The following is a 25275-nucleotide window of genomic DNA, read 5'->3' as shown; positions in this document are numbered from 1 at the left end:
ATTTCCCTTGAAAAAACCGAGTTTTATATAAGAAATCTGAAATCGGCTGTAGTTCCTTAAAGAGAAAAGAGTGAAAATCTGTGATCACTCATATTTCCCATCAAAAATCGATTTATATATAAGAAATCTAAAATCGGCTGTAGTTCCTTAAATAACGCTCCAATTAAGAAAGTAGTAAAAACCTGTAATCACTCATATTTCCCCCCAAAAATCGATTTTTTTTATATAAGAAATCTAAAATCGGCTGTAGTTTCTTAAATAACGCTCCAATTGAGAAAATAGTGAAAATCTGTAATCACTCATATTTCCCTTAAAAAATCGATTTTTATATAAGAAATCTAAAATCGGCTGTAGTTTCTTATATAACGCTCCAATTGCGAAAATAGTGAAAATCTGTGATCACTCCTATTTCCCTTGAAAAATCGATTTTTATATAAGAAATCTAAAATCGGCTATAGTTTCTTAAATAACGCTCCAATTGAGGAAATAGTGAAAATCTGTGATCACTCATATTTCCCTTAAAAAATCGATTTTTATATTTCCCTTGAAAAATCGATTTTTATATATATATAAATCTGTGATCACTCATATTTCCCTTAAAAAATCGATTTTTATATTTCCCTTGAAAAGCCGATTTTTATATAGGAAATCTAAAATCGGCTGTAGTTTCTTAAATAACGCTCCAATTAAGAAAATAGCGAAAATCTGTGATCACTCATATTTCCCTTGAAAAATCGATTTTTATATAAGAAAAAAAAAATGGATTTTTATATAAGAAATCTAAAATCGGCTATAGTTCCTTAAATAACGCTCCAATTGAGAAAATAGTGAAAAGCTGTGATATTTCCCTTGAAAAATCCATTTTTATATAAGAAATCTAAAATCGTCTGTAGTTCCTTAAATAACGCTCCAATTGAGAAAACAGTGAAAATCTGTGATTTACGTTACCACTGCCATATAGTGTTGTTCGTTGGCATTTGGTGATTGTTGTCCACGATGAGTTTTTATATAAAACGGTGTTATCTGGTTTTGATAAGGCAGTGTAGTTTAGTAAGACAGGGTTGTTTAAGCGTGTTTGGGTAATGTATGTAATAGTTGCCAACTATTGAAAGAAAATTGGATTAAAGTAATGTTATAAATTCTCAAAGTCTTAAGAAGGGCCAATTTTTAGTTCGATATCAAGAACTATTTTTAATAAGTGTTACAATTTCATAAAACTATTGTTTATTGCTTATGTTTGATTATTATTTGGCAACACTATTTTCTTTCTATACTTTGTTTTGACAACTTGACACCCTTGCCATATGAAACTATACTTCTTTCTATTCAGTTTGTTTTCAGCTGTCAAACAGTGAACCGTTGTGTCTTTGTTTTACGTAGTATAGAGAAACACATTCTGTTGAGTGCGTGTGTTTGTGATTTTAGTGCTGTTTTATAAAAAAATATTTATCGCAAAACGTTTTTTTTCTGGCTGCTTTTGTTATTTTAATTTAATATTAAATAAATTCTTGAACAAAACAATATTTCCTTGTCTTGTCTGATATAAAAAAAAAGAAAATTTTGCTCAGAGGAAAAATCTTTAGCCTCCATATACCCCTTGTCAGCTCTCAAAACAACAACAGTTAAACAATGTTTGTGTCAAAATATTAAAAAAAGAAAAGTTGATGAATAAATATAGAGAAAAAATTATAAAACGTAAATATGGAAGAAAATATAATAATAATAAATAAAGTTGTTGTGTGATAAAGAAAAAACAAATTTGTCAATTATTTTTATTTTTTATTGTTGTTTGGTGATTCATGCCTGAATTTGCGTGTGTTCATTGTTCCGTGCTAATGTTGTTGTTTTTGTTATAAAACGATATATCAATAAATTCATGTTCAATCAATAAAACTATGTGTAATCTTTAAAAGAAAACTATTAAATTAAACAAAAAAAAAAAAACATTCACACACACCACAAAGGAAACATATGTTTATTGTTATTAAATTAATTAATCATCTTCATCATCAGCTTCATCGTACCGAAAACAAAATCTGAGTTAGCAGTCAAAAATCACGAATTTTTGATCTTGAACTAACATGAAAACTGCAAAAATCTTTTTCAGGTAAAATTATAAATTCTCATTGAAACTTTTGTTCCCTTAATGAAATCTAGTCAGAATTGAAAATTGGAATAAATATGTAGTATGAATTAAAAAAAAAATCGATATAAAATATCCACACAACTACGAGTACAAAAAAACTCGTGCCTCCATAGTCAAAAACACACATGCACACATGGCGGATTTGTCCCCCTGAATTTGTTTTACCTCTTCGTTTGTTGGAAAAAAAAAAGCGTTGAACACAACAACGGCGACGACGTTAAAGAGGAGGTGGAGTAGTAGTTCTACTACTCATAACAATATTGCCAGATGTATAGAATGAGTTAAGGGTATTTTGGCGCTTTTTAGCGAATAAAATTAATCAAACAGCATTTAACAAACTGACAAGTTGTCATACTCCAAGGGTTAGAACTTTGTTTTTGATATCGTAACTTTTTAAACGCTAGATTAAGAATCGGAACTAAAAAGGAACAACTTCTCTCTTGATCTTTGTTTATGAACTTAGTAGTCTTTCAGAATTTGTTGAGAAGATATAGAATAATCAAAATTAGTACTTAGTTCCTCTCTAGACCAGACTGGATCTCCATTTTCATAATTCAAAACCAAATTGCTTCTCATGCTAGATAGTTCAATCATTAGTATTAGCTCGAACAATATCGGTTTTCCTAACTGAAAACTTTTTTTAATATTATCGTAAAGATCATGCGCACCACAACCTCACTTTGATCCATCTCTCTCTTGTATATCTTCTTCAAAGCTATTCAAGTTCTCTAAAACTTTCTACAAATTCGTACTCTTTGTCGACTTCTCACTTATGAAGACTACATATCCGTTTCCTTAACTGAAAACAATATTACAATTGTAAGCTGCTGGAGCATTCGATCGTTTGTTCCAGTTCCAACAATAACATTTTTCTAGGTAAGAACTACTTTTTCTAAGAAGAACTCACACATGTTTGTTTTCGTCGATAAAAATCCTATTTGAGACTTAATTGTGGAACATGACATCGATCTCTTTCAAGAATACGGCCTCTTCCCGTTCATGTTTGTGAAGTTTCGTTTCTTCTTTCGTCGATTAAAATCCTCTTTGAGACTTAATTGCGGAACTTGGCATCTATCTATTTCAAGAACACGGCCTCTCCATGGTCATGTTTGTGGAGTTTCGTTTCCTATTTCCATATTGCTTTATAATTGTGAAAACTTTATCAAGTTAATGAAACAGTTCGTATGTCCAAAGTTTTTAGAATATCTTTATTTTCGACATAAAGACTTTTGATGAATTAGAAGACAATCACAAGATCACTATCACATGATGAAACATCATACACTACACGATTGTTGCAAAACGGATAAGATTCTCTTGTCTCCTTGATTGTCAACCAATCAAGTAGTCTTTAGAGTAAAACAACTATACCCATCGGACAAGATCATGTGACTCTTAATATAGAAAAGAGTCTTAAGTAAAGAACATAAGATATTTAAGTTCGGTAAAGTTCTCTGAAAACCGATTGTTTTGAACTAAAGTCATTCCTTTGAACTGGACTGGGAAATTTTCAAATTTGAATTGTTAGTCGTAAAACCTGGAGCTTTACTTTTTGAGTTGAAGTTGAACGATTTCAAGATGTTTGATCAAAAGCTTCGGATTTGATTGATCATAGAACAAAAAGGTTTCGATAAGCAAATCTAATGTGTTAAAGTTAATTTCAAAAATGGATCGAAAGTTAGTGCTAAACATAAGTTTGACATGGACTATTAACTCTTTGACCAGTTAATAGATGGTATTAACTGGTTTAGTAACTCGGAAATGGTGTTCCATTCCAGCTTTAATACATGATTTGACAGCAAACGTCTTTTTAAAATGATGTTTCCCTAGAAATCGAATACCAGCGGAATCAGTCTAAGAATACTTATTCAGAAATAATATCTTAACGGAAACCTCAACCAATTCAAACCAGATTCTATAGGCTTCATGCAGCTAAAGGAATTTTGACGATTTCAAACCAATTAGAAACAAAAATCACTATTTTGATCACTTCAAGTTTTTCAATTTATCTGGCAACGTGATGTTTTCAAAACCTAACAAAATTTCTCTACTCTATGTCTCATTTGTATATCGAACGAGTACAAGAGTACTAGATACTCTCTGCGGTATTTGTTGTTTGTTGAGTATATAACAACAACAATAGCAACAATCAATGGTTTTGCTGGTGGATATTTTCGTAAATGACGTAAGCGCTAAAACGGCTTTTCAAACAGAAAGAAATAGTACAGAGAAAAAAATTAACAAAATGTCAAAAGACCTGTAAGCAACAAAAACCAAAATAATAATAATAATAAAAAGAAGAAAAAAACTTAAGGAAAAACATAAATGTTTTTTTTTTTTTAAAAAAGAGAAATATTTACACAAAATTTATAAAAAAGCACAAACCAAATAACTGAAGAAACTATATAAAAAACACACATACATAGAAAGTAATAGTAAACAAAACACGAGCACTCGCTCATAATAATAATGTGAAACATTTGAGGCCGATTATACAGATTTTGGGCCATTGACCCAGCAGCAAAACCTAAAAAAACGGATCTGTGTAAATTACTCATTTACACTTTGTTGTTGTTGGTCTTTTTAATTATAAAAGTGATACAACAAATTACGTTCAAAATGATTTTCTTTACTTTATAGTTGAAATGTCAAAGGTTAATTTTCTATATTATTTATTGAAATATGTATTGTAAATGTTAAAAGTCATTAGTCATGAGTTTCGCTGCTATTTATAACATAATAGCTGTCTTTTGGTTTAAACGTTAAGAAAAATAAACGTTAAATATTTACATAAATTTGCATTAGTTATAAATAAAATACGAAAGTTTTTAACTACATAAATGGCGCTTTATAATTGGTTGGATTAAGAGCTTTAAGAGAATGTAAACTTAAATTGGCAAGTGTTGAGGGAGAAAGATTCAATATAATATTTCTATTCGAATGACTGAGGTAAAGTGACAAGAGGAATGTTTATATTCATCTTGGAATATTGTTGGTTTGATCATTAAATCTTTCCACAAACAAATAACGCTTGCTCTCCTCGTCAACTAAGATCCTCTCTGAGGCAAATTTACATTTGCCATAACGTTCGATAAAGATTGTAATTTAAGATTGTATTTTATATTCCTATCCGATTGCTATTTGGGGTAGTATCGCAAAGATCATGCTAACTATAACATCTGTAGATTGATATTTCTTTCCCCACACATCCTTTCCATCTCAACTATGATCCTCTCTGAAGCATTATTTAGGATTTCCTACGAAAATACGACCTTTCCATTTTCATCATCGCAGTTTCACGTCTATAACTGAAGCTTATCATTGAAAAGGTCATTTAAAGTGTTACATTATAATCTTGAATCTGTTCCCACACTTGTCAACCATGCTCTCATTGTTTGACTAAGATCTTCTCTGATACATTATTGAAGAACTTGTCAATAACAGTTAAAGGTTTATATTCCTCTTTGAGCTGTTATCGTAAGAAGCACTCTAACTCCCACATCATGGTCTTCAATCTTTTTCCTAGTACGCTAACATCCTATCTGAGGCATTTTTCAACAACTTGTGAGGAATTTTTCCATTTTGGTTTAGTGGTTGTAGAATTTCTTATACTGTTCCCATATTCATCCATAAGAGTTAATGTGTTTCCTTATTTCTCTTGGCATGTTATGGCCAGAATCATCCAAACTGCGATATCACAGTTAATGATCTTTCCTCGAAATTATCATACACGATATTCTTCTCGACTAAGATCCTCTGTGAAGCATTATAACGGAACTTATTAATGATTTTTTCTTTCCATATTCCCTAGTAAAGTTTAAAACTGAAGTGTCAGTGTTCTCTTGGCACAAATGCCTCTTTTCCTTAATGTTTCTCTCTGACAGCTACGTGATCTTTTTCAGCAAGTTATTATCACTATTTGGAAGACATTACACCCGCAACTATTCTTTTATTTGGGAACTTTCTTCCTTAAGTCTTCCTAAAGACTTCTTCCGTTACTACATAGAGCAGTTTTGATTAATAAAGTGTATTTGATGTTGACTGATCGTTCACTTAGATCTTATAAGTTTTCTTTATTGGAGAAGTTGCTTCCTCAAAATTTCTCTATATGCTCTTCTTTCGATAATAGATGGTTGTTATTAATAAGAAGTCTATTCAAGGTCTTCGAATTCTTTGTAAACAAGCAGATAAAGATCCTGTTTGTGGTTTTATTCTGCAACTTGTTATTATTATATCGAGGACATAACATCTTCCTTTATTTTATTTGTAAAGTCTCTTCATTCTTCTGTATTAGCTCAACCTTTAGGAAAGCTCGTCCTATCCGTAGCCTTAATTAACAACTTCAATATCTTAGGAGAAAATCTCCTCAGATTATTTAAAGCACAAGAAGAATCCCAACATCGTTATAACAAAACTTAAGATCATGTCAAGATATTTGAACGATTAGTCAAATATCATAAGATTTATGAACGAACAACCGTTCTTAATAAAGCAACAGATGTAATGAACTCTGCTCTGAAATAAATTTAAACTTTTTTAACGATTATCATGAAAATACTTCTGTGATCTCATTCTTCTCCTTTTAGTGATCTAACTCTTCTAGTATTATAAAGTCTTAAAAGTCTCTTAAATGTCTCAATGGAATTACATTTCAAAGCTGCTAAAAGCACAAATAGTTTAATTAAGTTTCATGTTTTGCAAAGAATTGCTCTACGTTCACTTGCTCTTTAAATCAGGGAGGCTTGTCTTTCATCAACCAAAAAAAATTTCAGTTATCTGACAACCATCAATCAATGGCAAATTTTTAAAATAAATGTATTTTTAATTTAGTCACACTTCAAACATAAAAACTATTAACTGGACTACTGTGCCTGATTGTTAATGTTTTTATTTTATAATTTAATTTATTTATTATGTGTCACCCATTCTCAAGATAAGACGCAACATAATGTTGTCCTTCAATACAGCACAGAAACACACACACACACCCAAACAGCGAGATATGAATATATGTTTACCGTTACTATTTGATTAAATTTAATTTGATTAAATTAGACTAGAGCAGAGCACAGACATGGCAAAAAAAGCAAACAAAAACCAACACTAAGTGTCTGGTTTTGGGGTCTCAAAAAAAAATTAAATAAAAGTAACAGGTTTTTTTCAATAAGCTGCTCTAGCGAAGGCGTTTAAGTTGTCAAAACTTCTACTCAAAAATAAGTTTCATCTTTAAGTTTTAAGTTTCTAAAAATAAATACAAGTGATTTTAAATTTGCTTTACTCTGGGTGTTAGTTAAAAACCAAAATATCGTTATGGACTTATAATAACAACTACAATAAAACTGCCTAAATAACTGCAAAAACGGAAATAAAACCACAAATGTGTGTAAACTGTTGAACGAAGGCCGTATTTGTTTGCACTAGATATTAGTTTGTAGTCGTATGAGTAGGTTTTCGAGTATGTGTTGGTTTGTATATAGATACGTGTGAATACAATATTTTTTTTTCAAAATTCATTCATATACAAAACACACTTATTTATCACTATTCAATTGTTAGTTTAGATACTTAATAAAATAAACTATTCCAAAAAAATTTTTCGGCTGACAAAACAGATCTGGTTTTAAGAATATACGAGGGTAGACGAAAAAGCTTTTCAAGAAACCATAGAAGCTATGTATGTATATGTTCTTTTAACGATCACTGATATGTCGCAGATCAGATCAAATCCTACTAAGCCAGACAGACTTAGTTTTTAAGAAAATACGAGGGTAGACGGAAAAGCTTTTCAGCAAACGATAGAAGATATGTATATGTTCTTTAAACGATCACTGATTTGTCGCAGCCTCCTGAGTTAGTTAGTTAGGTAGTTAGTTAGTTAGTTAGTTAGTTAGTTAGTTAGTTAGTTAGTTAGTTAGTTAGTTAGTTAGTTAGTTAGTTAGTTAGTTAGTTAGTTAGTTAGTTAGTTAGTTCGTTAGTTCGTTAGTTAGTTCGTTCGTTAGTTAGTTTTCGTTCGTAGTTCGTTTTAGTTCGTTCGTTAGTTCGTTCGTTTCGTTCGTTGTCGTAGTTTTCGTTCGTTCGTTAGTTCGTTATCGTTCGTTCGTTCGTTCGTTCGTTCGTTCGTTCGTTCTTTCGTTCGTTCGTTCGTTCGTTCGTTCGTTCGTTCGTTCGTTCGTTCGTTCGTTCGTTCGTTCGTTGTTCGTTCGTTTCGTTCGTTCGTTCGTTCGTTCGTTCGTTCGTTCGTTCGTTCGTTCGTTCGTTCGTTCGTTCGTTCGTTTTCGTTCGTTCGTTCGTTTTCGTTTGTTCGTTCGTTCGTTTTCGTTCGTTCGTTCGTTCGTTCGTTCGTTTCGTTCGTTCGTTCGTTCTTCGTTTCGTTCGTTCGTTCGTTCGTTCGTTCGTTCGTTCGTTCGTTTTCGTTCGTTCGTTCTTCGTTCGTTCGTTCGTTCGTTCGTTCGTTTCGTTCGTTCGTTAGTTGGTTAGCCTTGATCAACCTTTATCTCTTCCTTCTCTGGTTTGTCTAAAAACTCAAATTCTAATTACCAAAATATCCTTAACTTTCCTCAAATCGTTGTTATATGCTTTTCACCTTTTCTGTTACTTTCTTTTCTGTAACTTTAGAAACTGCCCTCCGATCCTACGATCTCATTTCTGTATTATCTGCTGGACAATTCACTTCCACGATCATTTTCTGATCGTACCCATAGCGATTAAATATTGCACAACATTTATCCATAGTTGTCACTTGATTCTGATCACATGACTTGCAAAAATATATAGTAAATTCCATGCGCTCTTTTGATCTTTTGGAACATCAACGAATATCTTTTATTTACTCTGCAGATACAGATTTCCAAAAAAATATAATTCCCTCTTTCCTAATCTTCAAAAAAACTCCCAACAACATTTCTCCTATAAAAGAAAAGACATTTTCAATTTCCTTTCGACATCAAGAAAAAACCCACTCTCTTGCTCTTAGCATAACAGGTAACAAAACAACCTCTTTGGGAAAATAAGAAATTTTCCAACAGATATCAGCTCGTTTATCACTACAAGTGTTAAATGTGCATTATGTTTTCTTTTTAAAAAACACTTGGCGATTCTTTAAACCTTGTAAGGAGTCCCTTACAAAAGGGATCAACTATCCGTTGTGTAAAAAAGGCTAAATGCGATATGAAATCTTAAGCATTTTCCTATTATACCAATAATACAGGCAGGTTGGTTGCACAGCAAGAGTTTGTTGGGAAACTGCTGGGAAAATTGTTACAATTTTTCTCTTTTTTTCGATTAGATATAAAAAAGGTACGTACAATACGTTCATGGTACCAACAATTTTTAATTTGTTTTACCGACAAATGCTCACACAGATACATACTCTCACACATAGGGGAAATAGGTGAGTAGAGTGAGAAAACAAGCAAAGATCGTGAGAATACAAAAATATAGAGTTACCGGATGGGGAGGTTTATGCGGAAATGGAAGGGAAATCCCAAGATCATTTAATATAAAAGACTCTCAAGAAAACATAAGGTCTCTAGATCTGATACTATTCGAAAAATACTAAATTTTATACTTTAATCCTGATTCTTTTCTATCTCTAAAAGATTTTCTATTTATTTTCCATAATTTTCTGTAAACTATTTCCTTCCCACCCACTGTGTAATTTTTTCACTATTATTTCATTACAAAATGTCAATGCTATTAATATGTCTCAATTAAAACTTGAGCTTTGTCATCTAATGACATGTTTTGAGACATTATTTCATTGTCTGACAAACAATAATTTAAATGACTTAATTAATTTACTTAGAAATTCAAGTCTAAATGCAAAACGCAATTGTTTTTATTTAATTTATTGCGATAGATCAAAATGAAAACATATTTTTTAATTATTGACTTTTTTTGCTGCAATAAATTTTCTTTATGACTATTTAAGCGTTAGGAAATTATTGTTCAATGCGTGCTAATAGACTTGTAATAATGGATGTAATGGATGTATGTTTCAAGTCAAGTATTATTTAAGATTTTAAAAATTCTACGAAAACGAACCGAACTAGAACTGAACTACAACTGAACAAGAAGTGAACTAGAACTGAACTAGAACCGAACTAGAACTGAACTAGAACTGAACTAGAACTGAACTAGAACTGAACTAGAACTAGAACTGAACTAGAACTAGAACTGAATTAGAACTAAACTAAACTAGAACTGAAATAGAACTGAACTAGAACTGAACTAGAACTGAACTAGAACTGAACTAGAACTGACTAGAACTGAACTAGAACTGAACTAGAACTGAACTAGAACTGAACTAGAACTGAACTACAACTGAACTACAACTGACTAGAACTGAACTAGAACTGAACTAACTGAACTAGAACTAATAGAACTGAACTAGAACTGAACTAGAACTGAACTAGAACTGAACTAGAACTGAACTAGAACTGAACTAGAACTAGAACTGAACTAGAACTGAACTAGAACTAGAACTGAACTAGAACTGAACTAGAACTGAACTAGAACTGAACTAGAACTGAACTAGAACTGAACTAGAACTGAACTAGAACTGAACTAGAACTGAACTAGAACTGAACTAGAACTGAACTAGAACTGAACTAGAACTGAACTAGAACTGAACTAGAACTGAACTAGAACTGAACTAGAACTGAACTAGAACTGAACTAGAACTGAACTAGAACTGAACTAGAACTGAACTAGAACTGAACTAGAACTGAACTAGAACTGAACTAGAACTGAACTAGAACTGAACTAGAACTGAACTAGAACTGAACTAGAACTGAACTAGAACTGAACTAGAACTGAACTAGAACTGAACTAGAACTGAACTAGAACTGAACTAGAACTGAACTAGAACTGAACTAGAACTGAACTAGAACTGAACTAGAACTGAACTAGAACTGAACTAGAACTGAACTAGAACTGAACTAGAACTGAACTAGAACTGAACTAGAACTGAACTAGAACTGAACTAGAACTGAAACTAGAACTGAACTAGAACTGAACTAGAACTGAACTAGAACTGAACTAGAACTGAACTAGAACTGAACTAGAACTGAACTAGAACTGAACTAGAACTGAACTAGAACTGAACTAGAACTGAACTAGAACTGAACTAGAACTGAACTAGAACTGAACTAGAACTGAACTAGAACTGAACTAGAACTGAACTAGAACTGAACTAGAACTGAACTAGAATTGAACTAGACCGATAACTGAACTAGAACTGAACTAGAACTGAACTAGAACTGAACTAGAACTGAACTAGAACTGAACTAGAACTGAACTAGAACTGAACTAGAACTGAACTAGAACTGAACTAGAACTGAACTAGAACTGAACTAGAACTGAACTAGAACTGAACTAGAACTGAACTAGAACTGAACTAGAACTGAACTAGAACTGAACTAGAACTGAACTAGAACTGAACTAGAACTGAAACTAGAACTGAACTAGAACTGAACTAGAACTGAACTAGAACTGAACTAGAACTGAACTAGAACTGAACTGAACTAGAACTGAACTGAACTAGAACTGAACTAGAACTGAACTAGAACTGAACTAGAACTGAACCAGAACTGAACTAGAACTGAACTAGATCTGAAGTAGAGCTGAAATTGAGCCTTTGATGACGGCTAATCTTCGTTTTGGTTTGGTCCTTCGAGATCGTCAGAGATATCTTCACTCCCAATTACGATTAAGACCCATGGCAATATCTGGCAACTCCGCTTTCGGCCACAGCTACATAAATATTCTACCACTACCATCATGGAAAAAAGTGTTGTTCTCACCTAAAAGAGGCAATAACAACACAGATACAAAATGATTTTTTTTCTATACACCGTTTGTTTCTCTGCTTACGATTAACAATGATTTGTTGTTGGTTTATTTTTTTGTAGCAGCACAGTCTTCATTCATACAAAACAATTGCCTGCCCCATTCGTACATTTGCCTTCGGAGACTTCAGGCATAAACGCGCTATTTTTTCCACTATTTAGTTTTTTGTTTTCTGTTGAGTTTTTTTATTATTTTGTTTAAAGGTTGAACAAACAAGTAAAAAGCGAAATACGATTTCGTTTCGAACGTGTTTGCAGAGATATCGGTTTTAGTAAAAATCATATCTAAAATTAAACTTTAAGACGCGTTCTAATATGCAATGTTGAAAAACGTTTAAAACCAAAAACATTTTGGGTCAAAAGACAAAATTATTAACGGTTAAATGATGGAAGAATGCCTTAGAAAAACCAATAAATAATCTATGAAAAAAGTAATAAAATCAAGTATAAAAATCAAAGACGCTGACTTCGCAGTTGGCGTTTTAAAACAGACACAGACATTTAACCCAGAGGAGAGACTCTCTATTCAAAAAAGAAAAAAAAAAACTATATGCAAATATTTTTATTGTTGTGTGTGGTAAAAGGCGCGTGAGTGAGTGTGTGTGTTTTTGATAATTTATTGAGTTCTTGACTAAAAATGTTTATTATTTTTTTATACTTTTGACAGTGAATTAAAACAAAAAACAAGAAAATGAAAAATAAATAAATAAAAATAAAATTTTTACCGAAGAAGTGTGTACATAATTTTGAACAAAAATATTTGTTTTTTATTTAATTTTAAAAGCATTTAAAACAAAAACAATTTACACAAAAAAAAATGATTCAAAAAATGACTAAAGTTAAAATATATAAAAACGCAAAATTTTGAAAAAAAGAATATTTAAAACAGCCGCCATTTATACAAAACAACTGCCCTTAAACTAAAAGTGATAAAATCTATAAAATTTACAAAACTTTTGCTTAAAGATTTTGAAACAAATCTTTTATAAAACAAACAACAAATATTTACCCCAAAACTCTTCTCTCTCTCCCCCAACCTTTATTGACTCCTTTTGCTAGAAAACAAAAATCCAAAATGGGTTTAAGAGCTAAAACCTCAACAGCAGCTGTGAATAGTACTAGCGGCTCCAAACATAATGCTTCAGCAAATAATTGTAAATTTTTAAATGGCGGCAAAAAACTTAATAATAGAACAACCACAACAACAAAACAAACGGCAGTTGTTACTCCGGCTACCACAGGCTCACTTTTGAATAAAGTGATGTTGCCCTGTTTGAATTGTAAAACCGCTTTGGCAGAAACCACATGCTGCAGTATAACCAGCATACGTACCACCTATCGCAGTAGTTCCACCTCTGCTTTATTGAATACAGCGGCTACAGCATCTTCATCGTCATCGTCCTCACCATTAATGTCCTCCAACAGTATGCGTCCCCAAACCCTAAATGTTCACAATTATCATGAAACACCAACGGATCATACACAATTATTTTTGGGGTATGTTTTTCTTTTATTATTTTTATTATTATTATTTATTTATAATTTTATTAATTTATAATCAAATATTTTCTTTATTATTATTATTTATTTTTATGTGTTTTTTAAATATTTTTAATTTATTATTATTTATTTTTGTCATCTTCATCCACTTGTTTTCCATTTTCAAATCTTTAATTTATTAGAAAAATTTGTTTTTGCTGTTTATTTTTTATGATTATTGTTTTATTTATTTGTTTTTGTTGCACTTTTGTTACTGTTGCGTCTTTCCTTGTGACCCGCTCAGCGGTTGAAATGAATGTTTTCTTTTAAAAATTTTCCAAAAAATTAAAATTCAAAATTATTAGAATTTAATGAAATTCGAAATTATATGAACTAGAACACAACTAGAAGAGAACTAGAACAGAACTAGAACAGAACTAGAACAGAACAGAACTAGAACAGAACTAGAACAGAACTAGAACAAAACTAGAACAAGAACATAACTAGAACAGAACTAGAACATAACTAGAACAGAACTAGAACAGAACTAGAACAGAACTAGAACAGAACTAGAACAGAACTAGAACAGAACTAGAACAGAACTAAAACAGAACTAGAACAGAACTAGAACAGAACTAGAACAGAACTAGAACAGAACAGAACAAGAACAGAACTAGAACAGAACTAGAACAGAACAAGAACAGAACTAGAACAGAACTAGAACAGAACTAGAACAGAACAGAACAGAACTAGAACAGAACTAGAACAGAACAGAACAGAACAGAACAGAACAGAACTAGAACAGAACAGAACAGAACAGAACTAGAACCAGAACTAGAACAGAACCAGAACTAGAACACAACTAGAACACAACTAGAACACAACTAGAATAGAACTAGAATAGAACTAGAACAGAACTAGAACAGAACTAGAACAGAACTAGACCAGAACTAGAACAGAACTAGACCAGAACTAGAACAGAACTAGAACAGAACTAGAACAGAACTAGAACAGAACTAGAACAGAACTAGAATAGAACTAGAACAGAACTAGAACAGAACTAGAACAGAACTGGAACAGAACTAGAACAGAACTAGAACAGAACTAGAACAGAACTAGAACAGAACTAGAACAGAACTAGAACAGAACTAGAACAGAACTAGAACAGAACTAGAACAGAACTAGAACAGAACTAGCACAGAACTAGAACAGAACTATAAATCAAGTAGTAATTTCAAAATTCCAAAAAACTTAATTAATTTTACTTAGAAAATCTCGCTAATGATTAATCAAGAAATATATTTTTTTTACAAATAATTAGTACCTTTCAAACCCTGACCACACACTCATTCACCAATCGCAACGTCAGCTAGTGAGTGTGTGTGTGATGTTGGTGCAGCAGCGTCGTCAGTGGTATTTTATTCTGTCATCGTTATTTTAAATCATGTTTTGATCGTTAAATGTGTTTTTGTTGTTGTTGCTTCTTTTATACTCGTGTTTATTATTTTAGAATCACCACCAGAACAACAACAAATAGCAGCAACAGCAACAAAAGCCTTATACTAGACAATTTGTTGTTGTATTTTCCTCTTCTTTTTTTACGAACAACGAAATATTAAAAAAAAATAATTTATTAAAAATGATCGACGACAATATCATTGAACTTGATCTTTTAGGCATTAAGCGCGTGTTGCATTTTAATTAACATAAAAATATGTATAAAAATATATATTTTTTATTTTAATAAAATATTTTTTTTTTTCTCTACATTTTTATAACTTATACGATACGATACGTATACAATAACAATAAAAATAACACCAGCAACAAATTGATGATGTTGTAAAATAAAATCGACAATAAAAAATTAAAAAAAAAAATCCACAACTTTTAAAAAATATTAATTTCAATCAGAGTAAAGATTTCATTGACCCCTAAGCTTTATAAATGATCATAAATAAATGAAATGATCTGTCATATAAACATTTATTAAAAAGACATTTCAATTGAGTCAAACGTTTAAATATTATATGATTTTTTGTTAAATCAATTTAATTTCCTGTTTCATTGTGGTGGACGTCGTAATGGAGCAAGTTAAGCGCAAAAGTAATAAAAAAAATAACAAAATTGAATTTTTTCCTTTATTGATCAGTTTTATTGCACAGATTATAGTGATCACTGACCTTTCCTTATGTTGTTGTTGTTTTTTTTTCCTACTGAACAAAGAGTAATCGTCATATTTATTTTTGGACTTTAAAATTCCTGTAGTACAAATTGATGTTTCAGTATTTTGTTGTTATTAATCATAAACTGGTCCTAATGATTAAGGAAAAAATTTTGTAGAAATTTTAAAAGAATTCATTTATGGAATTTTATAAAAATTAAATTAAAGGGAGTTTCAAAAAAATTTTAGAAATTTTAAAAGAAGAGATTTATGAAATTTAACAAAAATCAAAATTAAGGAAAGATATCAGCTTTCGTTTGAAATAAAAACTTGTATTGAAGCTCCGTTTTAAAGCTCTCAAATATTTACGATAATGTTAAAAAATTTTATAACTTTGTCAAAAGTAAATATTTTTAAGATCTATAAAAAATCAAAATTAGATAAATATAAGGAGATTTTAGTAAAATAAGAAATTTTATTTCAAATTTACTCAAAGTGAAAAAAATATTTACGATAATGTTTAAATATTTTACAACATGGTCAAAAGTAAATATTTTTAAGATTTAACAAAAATCAAAATTAACTAAACTAAAGAGCTTTTATACTACATAAGAAATTCTATTTCAAATTTACTCAAAGTGAAAAAAATATTTACGATAAAGTTTTTAAATTTTATAACTTTGTCAAAAGTAAATGTTTTTAAGTTTTAACAAAAATCAAAATTAAAGAAATATTAGAATTTTATACTAAATAAGAGTTTTGATTTCAAACCCACCCGAATTGGCAAAAATATTTACGATAAAGTTTAAAAATTTTATAACTTGGTCAAAAGTAAATATTTTTAAGATTTAACAAAAATCAAAATTAACTTAATTTAAGGACTTTTATACTGCATAAGAAATTCTATTAAAATTTAGTCAAAATGAAAAAAATATTTACGATAAAGTTTAAAAATTTTATAACTTGGTCAAAAGTAAATATTTTTAAGTTTTAATAAAAATCAAAATTAACTAAATTAAAGGGCTTTTATACTACATAAAAAATTATATTTTAAATTTACTCGAATTGTCAAAAATATTTACGATAAAGTTTTAAAATTTTATAACTTGGCCAAAAGTAAATATTTTTAAGATTTAACAAAAGTCAAAATTAACTAAATATAAGGGCTTTTATATTACATAAAAACTTCTATTTCAAATTTACTCGAATTGCCAAGAATATTTACGATAAAGTTATAAAATTTTATAACTTGGTGCAAAATAAAAATTTTTAAGTTTTAACAAAAATCTAAATTAACTTAATTTAAGGGCTTTTATACTACATAAGAAATTTTATTTCAAATTTATTCGAATTGTCAAGAATATTTACGATAAAGTTTTAAAACTTTTAACTTGGTAAAAATTGAATATTTTGCAAGTTAAACAAAAATCGAAATTGAACCGAAATCTAAATTAACAAACAAGATATTAAATAACTCTCTTAGAGTACTGTAACTAGCAAATATATTTACGATAAATATTAATAAATGTAAATTATAAAAATAATTTTTCGCAAATCTTCTAATTTGATTTTAATTTTTCTTCCCTAAAAAATAAACAAAAATATGTGTAAACTTAAACATATAAAAATAAATCTATACTAAACACCTTAGAAAGACAAAAAAAAAAACTCATAAAGAAAGAAGGTTACATGTGTAGAAGATTTGAAATATTTTAAATACGCTGTTTGTATTTATTTTCAAAGTCATTAACACACACCCACCCACATACGAAAGCAACATAAATAATTCTATTTTAAATATTGCCTTTGTTTAATAAAATATTATTAAAAATAAAAACAACAATTTTGCACCCAATCAAAAATAATTTAAAAAATTTTACACACAAAAATATTGTTAATACCATCATCATCATCATATCATAAGGCCAATCGTTAAAAGGAAAAAACAAAACAAGCAAACAAAACACTTGCAATTTTTAACTAATAAATAATAATAAATAGCAATTTTTGGCAATTACTTTTATTATTTAAAAAATGCTAATAAATATTTATAAATAGAAAACATGCCATTACTAGCCACCAACAGATTGGTGTTTAATTTCTTTTAATTTAGCAAAAGAAACGAAACGTTTAGTTAAAGTCTTGTGCTTAAATAGAAAATAAATAGAAATGTCGTAAATGGGAGCCACTCGAGTCACAGCCAGTCAGTCAGTTTGTTGGAGTATTTTGTATGACATCATGTGTATGTTTTTTGTTTGTATTTTTTTTTCTTCATTATTATTGTTGTTGGTTGAATGGTAACAAATCAACCAGACCCACTAGACCCAGACCATACCTTCTTCCTACAAATAAAAAAAAATAGCAAAAAAAAACTAAAACGTCAACAACCAAATCTAAATACATATTACTATAACGTAATATTTATTTTATTTTTATTTTTATATATGGCGTTCTTCATTTAGTTACTTTTTCTATTATTATTATTGACGCTGCTTTTGTTTTTCCAAATGATCTAAGTCGATAAATTAATTTCTTTGTAATGTTTTAAATTTAATTTGTACTATAAAGACAGTGGTGTTGACAATAAATAGCACACTTATATTTGTGGTTTTTTGACGTAAATAAGCTGTTATCAAATTTAATTTAAATGGTGTCATAACTGAAATTATAACAAATATGTGGTCAGCTAATTAGATGTTTTATAAAAATAATTTAATAATGTCATCAAAATTATAAAATAACAAATATTTACAGTGGAGAGCAAAATAAAGTCAACATACTTGAATAAGACTTTTAAGATTAAAACTAAAACAGAACTAGAACAGAACTAGAACAGAATTAGAACAGAACTAGAAAAGTACAGAACAGAACTAGAACAGAACTAGAACAGAATTAGAACAGAACTAGAAAAGTACAGAACAGAAATAGAACAGAACTAGAACAGAACTAGAACAGAACTAGAACAGAACTAGAACAGAACTAGAACAGAACTAGAACAGAACTAGAACAGAACTAGAACAGAACTAGAACAGAACTAGAACAGAACAGAACTAGAACAGAACTAGAACAGAACTAGAACAGAACTAGAACAGAACTAGAACAGAACTAGAACAGAACTAGAACAGAACTAGAACAGAACTAGAACAGAACTAGAACAGAACTAGAACAGAACTAGAACAGAACTAGAACAGAACTAGAACAGAACTAGAACAGAACTAGAACAGAACTAGAACAGAACTAGAACAGAACTAGAACAGAACTAGAACAGAACTAGAACAGAACTAGAACAGAACTAGAACAGAACTAGAACAGAACTAGAACAGAACTAGAACAGAACTAGAACAGAACTAGAACAGAACTAGAACAGAACTAGAACAGAACTAGAACAGAACTAGAACAGAACTAGAACAGAACTAGAACAGAACTAGAACAGAACTAGAACAGAACTAGAACAGAACTAGAACAGAACTAGAACAGAACTAGAACAGAACTAGAACAGAATAGAACAGAACTAGAACAGAACTAGAACAGAACTAGAACAGAACAGACGAACAGAACAGAACAGAACAGAACAGAACAGAACAGAACAGAACAGAACTAGAACTGAACTAGAACTGAACTAGAACTGAACTAGAACTTAACTAGAACTGAACTAGAACTGAATAGAACTGAACTAGAACTGAACTAGAACTGAACTAGAACTGAACTAGAACTGAACTAGAACTGAACTAGAACAACTAGAACTTAACTAGAACTGAACTAGAACTGAACTAGAACTGAACTAGAACTGAACTGAACTAGAACAGAACTAGAACAGAACTAGAACAGAACTAGAACAGAACTAGAACAGAACTAGAACAGAACTAGAACAGAACTAGAACAGAACTAGAACAGAACTAGAACAGAACTAGAACAAAACTAGAACAAACTAGAACAGAACTAGAACAGAACTAGAACAGAACTAGAACAGAACTAGAACAGAACTAGAACAGAACTAGAACAGAACTAGAACAGAACTAGAACAGAACTAGAACAGAACTAGAACAGAACTAGAACAGAACTAGAACAGAACTAGAACAGAACTAGAACAGAACTAGAACAGAACTAGAACAGAACTAGAACAAAACTAGAACAGAACTAGAACAGAACTAGAACAGAAATAGAAGAGAACTAGAACAGAACTAGAACAGAATTGAACTAGAGCTGAACTAATCTGGAATTGTACCCATTGAGCTTCTCTTAGTTAGTTAAAGTAACTTTATTCTTCTTTCACGTCAAGTTGTCAAACTGCCAACATTCATACCCCAAGAGCCTGTCAAGTGACTAGTTCCAGAGGGTAAAAATTAGTTAACGCTGCCCTTTCTTTAAACATGGCTGCAAATATATTGTTTTGCTTCTAATAACAAAATAATAAATAAATAAATTAAAAAAATATAAATAAAAATTATGACATCAATTCGTGACTAGCAAGTACAACATGAAAAAAACATCATGTCTAATACGATATACAAGTATGAATCAAATTATATATATATATATGTATGTCTATACAAGAGAGGGCGGGATGATGTGAATAAACAACAATAAAGACAAAATGTCTATAGAGTGGTGAAGAGCTGTGAAAACTCTTCCATTAAGGGTACAAGGGAAGCAAATTATTAAGTATAGTTGTCAATATTTATTATTAAATTAATACGTATCATAATACAATAATACCTGAACAAAATCAACTGACAAAATAATATTGCTGTGATCATAAGCAATAATAGCCTAACTAGAAAATCATGATTTCGCGATTGATTTCAGGTAAATGTAGAGTTTTTTAAAAATAGTAATTTCAATTTACTTCTAAATGGATTTAGGCGTTTATTGCTGGTAATCACATTTTTTTATTTTTTTTATTTTATAAATTTTACTTGTAATTGTCAAGCTGAAATACTCATACTTTCGTGGTTAACAACAACAACAACACATTTACACACTCAAATTACAGATTATTATTTAATCGCTTTTAATAAATATTTATTTTTTCATTGCTAATATTATTGTTGTTAATGTAATTTGTTGTTAACCACGATTATCTCACAATGCATGACTTTATTCACTATTTATTTTCTAGTTTTGTAACTAAAAACAAATTATTAAAGTTGAAATATTTTTTTGTTTTTTAAGAAAAATTCAGATTTAAAACATTTCTATAAAAGTCAACATCTCTGTAGAAGGCAGCTACTGCAAAAGTATATTTTAATTATTTTAAATTAAACATTTTAAGTTTAATACTCAATTAGGAGTTGTTAACTTTTTTTTTATAAATTATTATTAATCGTTGAATTTATCTATGAAATAGTTGTTGTATTTAGTGGTAACTGTTATTGTTTTAACATAAATTGTGCAAATTGTTTGATTAGATTATAAAAAGTGCTGTTCCTATACCTAGTGTAAGTGTGTGTGTGTGTGACATTATCAAAATTCCTTAATAAAAAAAAGAATTATTTATTTGTTGCTGTAGAAACCAAAAAATTATAAAAACTGTAAAACTTATACAGCTGCCGTTGAGTTCGTTTTAGAGTCTTAACAGTTCAGCTACGGAGTCTGGTGTTTAGTTTTACATTAAACGTATTCTAGTCATGTTTATTATAGTAGTTCTTTTTCTGATTTATTTTACAAATGGTTCTTTTTTTAAATCGTCGTAGTAATTTGTTCTTTGTGCCAAATATATATGAGAAAAAAAAAAAAAAACAATTCAAACAAAATAGCCACATAAATATTTATAGTAAACGTGATATCATCATCATTATTTGTTGTTCTTGTACTACTACTCAATTAGAAACTGAATACAAAAAAAAAATATCGAAAAAATATCATACGTAACGCAACATAAATATATTTTGACAATATTGAATGAATTGAAGCATTTTAAGGCAACCAACTAGAGTTGATGTCATTTTTGTTTTGAGTGTGTGACAATTAAAAAGTTGTAAAAATCGGCTGTCCATTATTTGGTAGGTGATGGTGCTGTCAATTAAAGAAAATCATTAAGTTATCCTTAAAACTTAGAAATATTTTTATGACATTATTATTAACTAAAAGAACTAGGAAAATTTGTCCTTACGTCATAGAAACACTTCTAGTTCTGTTCTAGTTCTGTTCCAGTTCTGTTCTAGTTCTGTTCTAGTTCTGTTCTAGTTCTGTTCTAGATCTGTTCTAGTTCTGTTCTAGTTCTGTTCTAGTTCTGTTCTAGTTCTGTTCTAGTTCTGTTCTAGTTCTGTTCTAGTTCTGTTCTAATTCTGTTCTAGTTCGTTCTAGTTCTGTTCTAGTTCTGTTCTAGTTCTGTTCTAGTTCTGTTCTAGTTCTGTTCTAGTTCTGTTCTAGTTCTGTTCTAGTTCTGTTCTAGTTCTGTTCTAGTTCTGTTCTAGTTCTGTTCTAGTTCTGTTCTAGTTATGTTCTAGTTCTGTTCTAGTTCTGTTCTAGTTCTGTTCTAGTTCTGTTCTAGTTCTGTTCTTCTAGTTCTGTTCTAGTTCTGTTCTAGTTCTGTTCTAGTTCTGTTCTAGTTCTGTTCTAGTTCTGTTCTAGTTCTGTTCTAGTTCTGTTCTAGTTCTGTTCTAGTTCTGTTCTAGTTCTGTTCTAGTTCTGTTCTAGTCTGTTCTAGTTCTGTTCTAGTTTGTTCTAGTTCTGTTCTAGTTCTGTTCTAGTTCTGTTCTAGTTCTGTTCTAGTTCTGTTCTAGTTCTGTTCTAGTTTGTTCTAGTTCTGTTCTAGTTCTGTTCTAGTTTGTTCTAGTTCTTTCTAGTTCTGTTCTAGTTATGTTCTAGTTCTGTTCTAGTTCTGTTCTAGTTCTGTTCTAGTTCTGTTCTAGTTCTGTCATAGTTCTGTTCTAGTTCTGTTCTAGTTCTGTTCTAGTCTGTTCTAGTTCTGTTCTAGTTCTGTTCTAGTTCTGTTCTAGTTCTGTTCTAGTTCTGTTCTAGTTCTGTTCTGTTCTAGTTCTGTCATAGTTCTGTTCTAGTTTCTGTTCTAGTTCAGTTCTAGTTCTGTTCTAGTTTGGTTCTAGTTCTGTTCTAGTTCTGTCATAGTTCTGTTCTAGTTCTGTTCTAGTTCTGTTCTAGTTCTGTTCTAGTTCTGTTCTAGTTCTGTTCTAGTTCTGTTCTAGTTCTGTTCTAGTTCTGTTCTAGTTCTGTTCTAGTTCTGTTCTAGTTCTGTTCTAGTTCTGTTCTAGTTCTGTTCTAGTTCTGTTCTAGTTCTGTTCTAGTTCTGTTCTAGTTCTGTTCTAGTTCTGTTCTAGTTCTGTTTTAGTTCTGTTCTAGTTCTGTTCTAGTTCTGTTCTAGTTCTGTTCTAATTTTGTTCTAGTTTGGTTCTAGTTCTGTTCTAGTTTGTTCTAGTTTGGTTCTAGTTCTGTTCTAGTTTTGTTCTAGCTCTGTTCTAGTGCAGTTCTAGTTCTTAACACATGCCTTACATTTAGAAACCACAATTTCTTTGCCTATAAATATTTTTATTAAAACTCTAGAACAATCAAATAGCAATAAAATAATAATTATCTACATATGTACTTACATTTGTTTGCAAAATAGCTAAATGTGTAGACGAAGATTCTCTATCTGAGAATTACAAATTACAGCCTTCAACGTCACCATGATGTTATTTCCTGTGAGACACTACCAAGAATAATTTATATCTCATTTCGAAAAGAAAGAAATATGCAAAAAAAAAAGAACAACAATAACAACAATTTTTATAACATTTCCAAGGGGAATAGAATATCTGAATAGATGAATAAAGTGAATGAACGTATCAAGGAATGAATGAATGTAAATGTTATTATCATTTCGTGTTCATATGACAAAACAGACTGACTGTCATTCACCACAAGGTATCAGTAGAGTCGTTAAACGTTTATGGTTAAAAAGTTATAAATTATGTGTGTGTGTGTTTGTTTTTTTATCTGAAGTGCGTTATTCGTTATTAAATTATAAATTTATTAAGTAATTTTATAGTTTTCTGTTTTTAATTATTTTGCGTTGTTCTTTGTAAAATTCAGTTTTCTCTCATTTTTTGTAAATTTTTGTTTATTTAATTTACTTGTGTAATGTGCGCGCAATCACAGCCTTCAAAAAAATGTGCTTTTGGGAAACTTTTATTGGTTTTTTAGTCTATAATTTACCCGCTGTTTCGCTCTCTTCCTTCTCTTTTCTAAATTTCGCCTTTATAGTTCAGTATTGTAGTTATTTTGCAGAGTACTTAAGGAATTTGTTAATAAATTATTTGAATTTTATTAATGGATTATTCCTTATATGGTTTACAATTAAAGAGATTGTTAATAGTAATCAAGCGACAGTAGAGAGCATAAAAATAGCAATTAAAACTAGAACTGAACAAAACTTGAACAGAACTAGAACAAAACTAGAACAGAACTAGAAACAGAACTAGAACAGAACTAGAACAGAACTAGAACAGAACTAGAACAGAACTATAACAGAACTAGAACAGAACTAGAACAGAACTAGAACAGAACTAGAACAGAACTAGAACAGAACTAGAACAGAACTAGAACAGAACTAGAACAGAACTAGAACAGAACTAGAACAGAACTAGAACAGAACTAGAACAGAACTAGAACAGAACTAGAACAGAACAGAACTAGAACAGAACTAGAACAGAACTAGAACAGAACTAGAACAGAAACTAGAACGAGAACTAGAACAGAATTAGAACAAACTAGAACAGAACTAGAACAGAACTAGAACAGAACTAGAACAGAACTAGAACAGAACTAGAACAGAACTAGAACAGAACTAGAACAGAACTAGAACAGAACTAGAACAGAACTAGAACAGAACTAGAACAGAACTAGAACAGAACTAGAACAGAACTAGAACAGAACTAGAACAGAACTAGAACAGAACTAGAACAGAACTAGAACAGAACTAGAACAGAACTAGAACAGAACTAGAACAGAACTAGAACAGAACTAGAACAGAACTAGAACAGAACTAGAACAGAACTAGAACAGAACTAGAACAGACTAGAACAGAACTAGAACAGAACTAGAACAGAACTAGAACAGAACTAGAACAGAACTAGAACAGAACTAGAACAGAACTAGAACAGAACTAGAACAGAACTAGAACAGAACTAGAACAGAACTAGAACAGAACTAGAACAGAACTAGAACAGAACTAGAACAGAACTAGAACAGAACTAGAACAGAACTAGAACAGAACAGAACTAGAACAGAACTAGAACAGAACTAGAACAGAACTAGAATAGAACTAGAACAGAACTAGAACAGAACTAAACTAGAGCTGTACAATCACTGTCAATTCTAACAAATTTTTTTAAAAAATTCTGGAAATTGTTTTTGCAATCTCTAGACATTATATCATTTTCGCAACAGATTCATAACAAAGTTATGTCAATATTTCTTTGTTTATGAAAACGACATGCTAATTGATGATTTCATTATTTTAAAAATCTGCACTCAATTAACCGTAAAATTTAGTATACTAACAACTATAAAAGAAAAACAGACTGAAACAGCTGTTTTTACGTTTCGCAAACTGTTGCGCTAGCTCTCCAAACATTAAATAAATGTTCTGAGTGTATGTTATAGGCAAATGGGATGTGTGTGTGTGCGACAGTATCTGT

General features: G+C 30.4%; 1 protein-coding gene across 4 annotated transcripts in view; it reads left to right on the top strand.

Moving 5' to 3' along the window:
* The first annotated feature begins 1335 nt into the window (after nucleotides 1-1335).
* The window catches only part of LOC119608701, a 34596-nt gene continuing 10656 nt past the window's right edge, over nucleotides 1336-25275 (top strand). For 2 of the 4 annotated variants that reach the window (XM_037963214.1, XM_037963213.1), the window contains exons 1-2: nucleotides 1336-2107; nucleotides 13054-13491. In XM_037963214.1, the coding sequence (XP_037819142.1) occupies nucleotides 2082-2107; nucleotides 13054-13491 (464 nt within the window). In that variant the 5' untranslated portion in view covers nucleotides 1336-2081. Of the gene's footprint in view, nucleotides 2108-13053; nucleotides 13492-21197; nucleotides 21640-25275 lie in introns of those variants that run through there. The other 2 variants (XM_037963216.1, XM_037963217.1) reach the window with 2 other exon arrangements.

Source organism: Lucilia sericata, unplaced genomic scaffold, assembly GCF_015586225.1.
Source record: "Lucilia sericata isolate MDLA Ls3-8-SP2 unplaced genomic scaffold, ASM1558622v1 Contig000873F_arrow, whole genome shotgun sequence".
In the NCBI taxonomy this organism is placed as follows: domain Eukaryota; kingdom Metazoa; phylum Arthropoda; class Insecta; order Diptera; family Calliphoridae; genus Lucilia; species Lucilia sericata.
This window is presented reverse-complemented; position numbering and strand designations above follow the sequence as displayed.